The sequence below is a fragment of the Elaeis guineensis genome, chromosome 6 (genome assembly GCF_000442705.2).
Source record: "Elaeis guineensis isolate ETL-2024a chromosome 6, EG11, whole genome shotgun sequence".
NCBI lineage: Eukaryota > Viridiplantae > Streptophyta > Magnoliopsida > Arecales > Arecaceae > Elaeis > Elaeis guineensis.
The window spans coordinates 17,094,457-17,103,026 of NC_025998.2; the positions used below are offsets into that span (position 1 = coordinate 17,094,457).

At 36.6% G+C, this 8,570-nt stretch overlaps 1 protein-coding gene across 1 annotated transcript; it reads right to left on the bottom strand.

The window, feature by feature from the left end:
• Positions 1-1,908: 1,908 nt before the first annotated feature.
• Positions 1,909-7,698, bottom strand: LOC140858740 (uncharacterized). The gene is made up of 7 exons (XM_073260044.1): positions 6,676-7,698; positions 6,280-6,579; positions 4,993-5,778; positions 3,954-4,767; positions 2,518-2,585; positions 2,228-2,357; positions 1,909-2,141 (listed from the first exon to the last, which is right to left on the bottom strand). Exons 1-7 carry the CDS (start codon positions 7,696-7,698, stop codon positions 1,909-1,911), a joined length of 3,354 nt encoding a protein of 1,117 aa, XP_073116145.1.
• Positions 7,699-8,570: the final 872 nt, after the last annotated feature.

The following is an 8,570-nucleotide window of genomic DNA, read 5'->3' on the forward strand; positions in this document are numbered from 1 at the left end:
ACCTAAGTCCAAACGTATTTTAATTTTAAATTCTAAACTCACCCCAAATCATATATAACTCGTTGGTGTATGAAAAAATTTTTCTTCCCAAAAATCAAATTTCTAGAGTAGCTTCTTAAAAAATTATTTTATAAAATATAATTTTAATATATTTAATTGATCATAAAAAAATAAATTATCACAGGATAACTTATATTTGGTTAGGCATTTTTTTTTTTAACTATATAAAATAATTATTATATCTTTAATAAATATAAAACCATATTCTTGTACTCTCACATTTTATAAAAATAATAATATTATAATTATATTAATATAAATAAAATAATATTATAATATAATATTTAATAATTATAATTTATTACATTAATATAATACTAATATGTATGTTTTAGTATTATATTAATATAATATTAATATTTTAATATAATAAATTTATTAATATAGATATATATAATATTATATTAATATAATATTAATATATTAATAAAATATTATATTAATATAAATATTAAAGTAATATTAATATATTATAAATATTATAATATATATTAATATAAATATTATATTATTATTATTATTAAGATATTAATATTACTATTCAATATTTCATCTTAATTATCTATTGACATTTTGTAAAATTTTAGCCGTAGATCTTAAAAGGGTATTTTTAAAAAGAAAGAAAGAGCCATCAATTCCCATCTCATGAGAAATCTCAAAACTCATCTCTCCTATGGATTTTTACTTTTCATAAAATATGAAAAAAAAAATTTTATGGAAAGAGCTTTTTTTATTCTCTCTATTCTTAAAACTCCAATCAAACAAGATCTCTCTCTACTTTTCAAAAATTACCTCTTTGCCCTTCTATTTCTCATGAACCAAACGAGTCCATAGGGTTTTGCTAAATGAGTTAAGGATGGCAATGGATCAGATATACATCGGATCGGCCAATGTTTGTATCCATCTTGTAACTAAGAATTTCATATCCAGACCCATCTCGAATCGGATCGAGTCAGGTCGGCATGATAAAAGAGGTCAAGTCAAATCGGATTGTTGGATCAAGAACTCATCAAGCAAGTATTATAAATAATTATAATTTAAAAAAAATATTTGAATTAATATTATATCGGATCGGGTTCAAGACAAAGTATACCATTATCCAATCTGAACTCGCTTTGAGATTTTATCTAGAACTCATACCCACCTCCGATTTTAGTCGGATCAGGTAAAACTTGCCTAATTTGGATCAGATACTCGATGGGTCGGGTATAATCACCATCCTTAAAATGGGTCCTAATATTAGAACTAGATCTAATCTAATAGAAGATTGGATCGAGTCAGATCGGGTTGAGTCCACAGTCAAGATTTTTATAAAAATTTATTATATATATATATATATATACACACACATATAATTAAATTCGAATAGCAGGTATCCGAGGGGTAAATTTCAAATCCATCCCAAACCCAAATGAGTTCTAATTTTCAATTCCAAAGATATACAAGGATATATTAGCTTTTTCTTTTAAATGAATTATTTTATAGTTATAATAATTAATATAATATTTTGATCATGATAAGTTTATTATTTTGATAAAGAAGGGGAAGAGAGAGAGGAGGGAAAGAGCAGGTGTGGAGGGAAAGGAAATCCTAATTTATCATCTAAATATATGATAGAATTAGTTTACATTGGATTTTTATTCTAATAAGATTTTATGTATAATTAGGGTTGAAACTGGGCCGGGGTCTATCCCTATTCAAGCCTGGCCCGAAAATTTTTTTCGTACTTTGGGTCGGGTTTAGGTCTGATGATTTTAGAAAAAATCAGACCCAATTCTGGCCTAGGCTTGAGCCTGGTCAGAACCTATTTGGGCCGGTCCAAATTCATTTGGTCCAGGCGGAATCCATTTAACCCGAGACCCGCTCGAACCAACCTTTATAATGTTGTCGGTATATCTCCATAATCACATGGCTAGAAGTCATCCTCTTTATGATGTTGTCAGCAAAGTCTCCTGCAGATGTGCAGCGACCGTCATCCTCTTTGGGTGCAGAATTATGGCTGGAAGTCAAAGTATCAGATGGTGGTGCCACCTGTTTGGTAGTTACATGTTTCGCATGGCATTTTAAAGAAGCTACATACTCTAGTAGAGAAGAGCCACAGGATACTTCAACATGCATAAAGGTTGAAACTGAACCATCATTCTGTAGTGTGGTGCTGAACACTTACTTGCCACATGTTGTATCTCCTTGATTTCATTTTTTCGATGGAATAAGCCATTAACAGCTGATTCCACCTCTTTCACCAATGTGTCTTCAGCCTGACGTCTGGGGCCACTACATAGCCCTTCAGCCACACCCTGATAAGTAGGTACTAACTCATGGATTGGCTTTGGAACAGAAGTTCACCAGTGGGTGTATAGTGAACATTACTGCCACAGTCAGAAGCTGTAGATGATGATATTGAAATTCTGTCCTTTTTTTTTTTTTTTTTGATAAAAGATTATCTATAGGCATTACATTAAAAAAGTCTGCAATACAAAAATATTGCCCAGCACTGCAGAAACAACGATATAACAAGCAGCAGCCTGAAAAATATAATGATAGTAAAGCAAAAGCTGAAGCATAACCTTAGTATAAGCATGTCAACTGTAAAGTAAAAATTATACATTAGAACTTGGCTATTACAGAGACACAGCATCCACACTGATTTGTGAAACCTGATAGAAGTAAAAAATTGTAGGACATATGATTGTACAGCCATTGAATTGTCTAACCACCCAATCTGCAGATAACATATTAGATATGATTCTGAGGCTTCCCAGCAACAATCATGGCCAGCAGTATGTAAAGATAAATTCCTCTTGCATGTGCATAGAAATAAAAATATGATAGAGAATGTGAGAGAACCAACATATACTACAATACTTTCATGCCGCTAAATTTTTTAGATTAAATTCTATCTTGTTTAGAACAATCACAGTGACTTGCAGAGTATAAATTGCCATCATCTTTGGTATTTTGCATCAACCAGCAAAACATCAAACAAATGAGCAAGCAATTTATCATTGTTTGATGTAAGACATACAAATCAAGATTAATATTTCATCTTTCGATCATTTCCATATTTAACAAAAAAAAAAGCATTTAAGAATGTGCATACAAAAAGAAATAATTTTTTTTTTGTAAAAAAGTATAAAAGAAAGTCAACAATTGTTGACAAACAGAAGTATAAACAGAAGAAGAATAGAAAAGAGGGTGAAGACGAAGATTTCAGAGGAAGAAGAGATACTTCTCTAGGACCAAACGGGCCCTTTTTATTAATTTTCATGGGCTCAATTTAGGAATTATACAAATATATTTCTCTCTAATTAGACGATTGCATTCCTAATCAAAGGGATTCAATTTAGGAATTATACAAATATATTTTCCTCTAATTAGACGATTGCATTCCTAATCAGAGGGATTCAATTTAGGAATTATACAAATATATTTTCCTCTAATTAGATGATTGCATTCCTAATCAGAGAGATCTACAGCTCATTTCAATACTCCCTCTCAAGATGGGTTATAGATATCATAAAGACACATCTTGTCACGAATAAATGAAAAAGAAGGCACACTAAGACCTTTGGTCAAAATGTCTGCTAGTTGACTAGCAGATCGCACATAAGGCATACAAATGATTCTGGCATCAAGCTTTTCCTTGATAAAATATCGATCGATCTCGATGTGCTTCGTCCGATCATGCTGTACTGGATTATTAGCAATATTGATTGCTGCCTTGTTGTCACAATATAGCATAAGGGGCGATGACTGATAAAGGCCTAGATCCAATAACAAGATTTGCAATCATAAAATTTCGCACACGCCATGTGCCATAGCTCGATACTCTGCTTCAGCAGTAGATCGAGCAACTACATTCTGTTTCTTGCTTCGCTAAGTGACTAGATTACCTCCAACAAAAATACAGTAACCTGAGATAGAGCGACGGTCATCAAATGATCCAGCCCAATCAGCATCTGTATAACACTCCACCCGTAGGTTGCCATGATTAGAATAAAGTAAACCACGACCAGGACAGCTTTTGAGGTAACGAAGTATCCGTGTCACAGCATCCATATGAACTGAACGTAGATCATACATAAACTGACTTACCACACTAACGGCGAATGCAATATCAGGCCGTGTATGAGATAGATAAATCAAACGTCCTACCAATCGTTGATAACGTTCTCGATCAATAGGGACACCGGTATCAGCTACTAGTCGATGATTTTGTTCAATAGGAGTAGCAATAGGTCGATATCCCAACATACCGACTTCTGTAAGAAGATCTAGAATATATTTTCTTTGGGAGAGAAAAATTCTTTTTAAAGAACGAGCAACTTCTATCCCAAGAAAATATCGAAGGTGTCCAAGATCCTTCACCTCAAATGCCTGTGCCAGCTGAGCCTTCAAATGAGCTATCTCCTCAGAATCATCTCCTGTGACCACAATATCATCAACATAGACAATCAAAACAGCAATCTTACCCATGTTGTGCCGAAAGAAGAGTGTGTGATCTGCATTGCTCTGTTTATACCCCATCTGAATGATTGCTTGTCGGAAGCGATCGAACCAAGCACGAGGTGACTGCTTTAAACCATAAAGAGATCGTCGTAACTGGCATACTTTGCCCACTGTTTGAGCAGTAGCAAATCCTGGAGGAACATCCATATATACTTCCTCCTGAAGTTCTCCATGAAGAAAAGCGTTTTTTACATCGAGCTGGAACAGATCCCATCCAAAATTAGCAGCACATGATATAAGGGTTCTAACAGAGTTCATTTTTGCAACAGGTGCAAAAGTTTCATCATAGTCGATGCCATAAGTCTGTGTATATCCTTTTGCTACCAAGCGAGTTTTATACCGTTCAACAGTACCCTCAGGTGTCTGTTTAACTGTAAAAATCTATTTGCATCCCACAGTTTATTTACCAGCTAGCAAAGGTACAAGTTTCCATGTATTATTTTTTTCTAGTGCTTGCATTTCTTCAAGCATGGCGGCTTTCCACTTGGGATTTTCCTTAGCAACCTTCCAGTTCTCGGGTATGGAGACAGAGGACAAAGAAGCTATAAAACTCTGATAAGGTGGAGAGAGAGACTCATAGGATACAAAGTTAGTGATGTCATGTTTGTACCCTACTCCATCCTTAAGTCGAGTAGGAATACCAGCATGACGAGTAGGTTTCCGTAAAGCAATAGGAACATTTAGATCATCATTATCTAATGTAAAATGGATGGGAGGTACAGGAGAATTACCATTAGTTGTAGAAGATGAAACCGTTGGGACAGGAGAGGAAGACCTGGAGACTGGAGAATGCGTAATAGACTCTGAGAGAGGAGATGAATCAGATAAAACAAGCTGTGGGAGAGTCTCAGATGAAGTTTCAGATGCTTCTCCTTGAGTGTCAGATGCTTCTCCTTGAGTGTCAGATGCACCATTTGTACCAACATCCATAGTAACATCCACAGTAATAGGACTCCCTCCAGAAGACTCCCCCTCTCGACCAGTTCCAGAGATAACGGGAGAGGAAGAGGACACAGAAGATATATAGAATGGTTCAGACTTCCGAAATGTTACATCAATGCTGATAAACATCTTTCGCTCAGTCGGACACCAACATTTGTATCCTTTTTGAGTAGCTGAATATCCTACAAAAATGCACTTGAGGGCACGAGCGTCAAGCTTGCCAACCGAAGGTCGATGATTCCGAACAAAACAAACACAACCAAATATCTTGGGGGAAATTATAAAAGAATTAGTTCCTTGCAGGCATTCAAGAGGAGTCTTATAGTCCAAAGTTCGAAGTGGCATTCAGTTAATCAGATATGCTGCAGTTAATACTGCTTCTCCCCATAAGAATTTAGGAACATTCATAGAAAACATCAAACATCTTGTCACTTCAAGAAGGTGTCTATTCTTTCTTTCAGCAACTCCATTTTGAGTCGGTGTGTCAACACACATCGTTTGATGTATAATTCCATTATTATGTATATACTCCTCAAATTCTTTATTAAGATATTCTGTCCCATTGTCAGAGCGAAAAATCTTAAGAGTTGCTCCATATTGAGTACCAATCATTTTATGAAAATCTCTAAATGACCGAAATACTTCATTCTTATTTTTCAATAGATAAACCCAAGTGCAACGACTAAAACAATCAATAAAAGTGACGAACCACCGATGACCAGAAATAGCGGTGGTCCCACAGGGTCCCCATACATCAGAATGAACTACCTCAAACATTGCTTTACTACGTCGGCCTGAGTTTGGATAAGTACTTCTAGTGTGTTTAGCTAGTTCACAGGCATCACATACAAGCTTCTCTTTATATGTTTCAAAAACAGTTGGAAATATACGAGCTAAGAGAGTAAATGAAAGATGACCAAGCCTGCGGTGTTGGAGCAACAGATCTTCCTTTTGTGAAGATGAAACAGTCAAACTGGTTTCTGAGTAGCCTTCAGACACTCCTCCCTCCAAATAGTAGAGCCCATTACGCATTATGCCAGTCCCAAATTTCCTCCCTGTCTTTGGTTCCTGAAAGACACAATGTGTTTTGAAAAAAGTTACGGCACAATCAAGATCATTTGTAATAGCACTAATGGATAGGAGATTTATAGAAAATCTTGAGACATGTAGAACAGATGATAAGGGTAATTTGAAAGTGCATTTGATAGATCCTTTTTCAGAAATAGGGGTAAAGGAGCCATCAGCAAGACGAACTTTATCACGACCAGAACAGGGAATATAAGACACAAAATCTCTAAAAGATCCAGTCATATGATTGGATGCTTCAGAATCAACAACCCATGGAGAAAAATTACTACAGTTAAGAGCATGAATTTGATCACTGATACCTATTTGGGCAAAATTATCCTGAGAACTGGCTGGTTGATTTGAAGAATCTTCTGTGGAAGTGCTGCATTCAGAAATATTTACACCAGATCTGAATTTTTTCAAAAGTTGCATTTCATCAACTGATAAATCTCCCATAGAAGAAAAATGAGCCTGATTATACTGACCTCGGCCTCTACCAAAACGACCACCTCCACGACCACGGCCTCTATTTGGATGACCATGTAGCTCATAGCAGTAAGCTTTGATGTGGCCCGGCTTATGACAGTGGTCACAAATTTTAACCCCACGAGGTCGAGGCTGAGTTTCTTGAGCAGAATTAGGAGAAGAGCTTCCAAGAGTATTAGGCTGTACCACAAGTGCAGATCGTATAGCTGTGTTCATAGAAGAAGACATAGTGGTTAATCGAGTTTCTTCACTAAGAACCAAAGAAATAGTTTTATCAAGAGTTGGCCACTTCTGTGTACTAAGAATAGAAGAGCGTCGATACTCAAACTCTGGGTTTAGTCCATCCAAAAAATCCACAAGTCGCTGTCGTTCTATCCATTTGCGAAACACATCAACATCACCAGGATGAGTAGGGGTAAAGGGACTATAAAAATCAAAATCGTTCCACAACCTTTTTAATTCTCCAACATACTCTGTTACAGATCGGAAACCCTGATTAAGTCCTCGAAGCTCTCGCTGAATCTTATGGGCATGCATATTATTGCCTTTATAAGAAGAAGTTGTGGCTACAGCCTGCCATAACTCATAAGCATTCGTTAGTGCCTCAACCGTATGAGCAACACTTGGTACCATAGAGGCAAGGAGCTATGCTACCACCCGAGAGTTATTAGAATTCCACTGTCTAACAACTATCCCATCTCCTTCTGGCCTTTTTGCAGTACCACTTATAAACCCCTCAAGATTGTGAGAATCCAAAATTAGACGAACATGTCGCGTCCAACTTAAGTAGGTACCCGGCCCATCCAATTTGACCGGGTTAGTTTCTAGGGTGATCTTTGAAAACTCACTACTCGAGATATGAGATTCCATCATCCTAACCATTAACTTTTCTAAATCTTCCATAGTTAAAGGAGTTTTATCACCCATAAGAAAAAAACTTAAATGATCAAGTAAACAAGAACAATCTTGAGGGAGGAAATTGAAGTTTTCTCACCAACGATCTGAGATAAACTCAGATGACGAAAAAATATCGAATCTCTGCTTCCATAAAAGGTGCCTTGATAATATTCAGAAACTCCAAAACAGGACGCTCCATTGTTGCTCCAGAAAAAACAGCATCTACAATTGGAGACACATGTGACAGCAGTAGAGGTTCTCCTTTTTTTTTTTGGTATTTAAAAAATACCTAATAAGGGATGAGAACCGTTTTCAACCCCATAGTTCTTGGGTGAAAATGGTGGTGGCGTCGATGGCAGCGGCGGTAGCAGCGACAGCGGTGGCGATTGTAGTGGCAGCGACAGCAGTGGCGACGGCGATGATGGCCGCTGCAGCGAAGGCGGCGATCATAGTGGAGAAGACTCAGGCAGCGGCGGTGGTGACGATGGCCGCGGCAGCGGAGGCGGTGATCATAGCAGAGGCAGTGATGAAGATGAAGGGATGCGAGAGAGAGAGTGAGAGATTTAACGGAAACGGAGAATGGCTTTCTAGGTTTGCAGGGATCCACA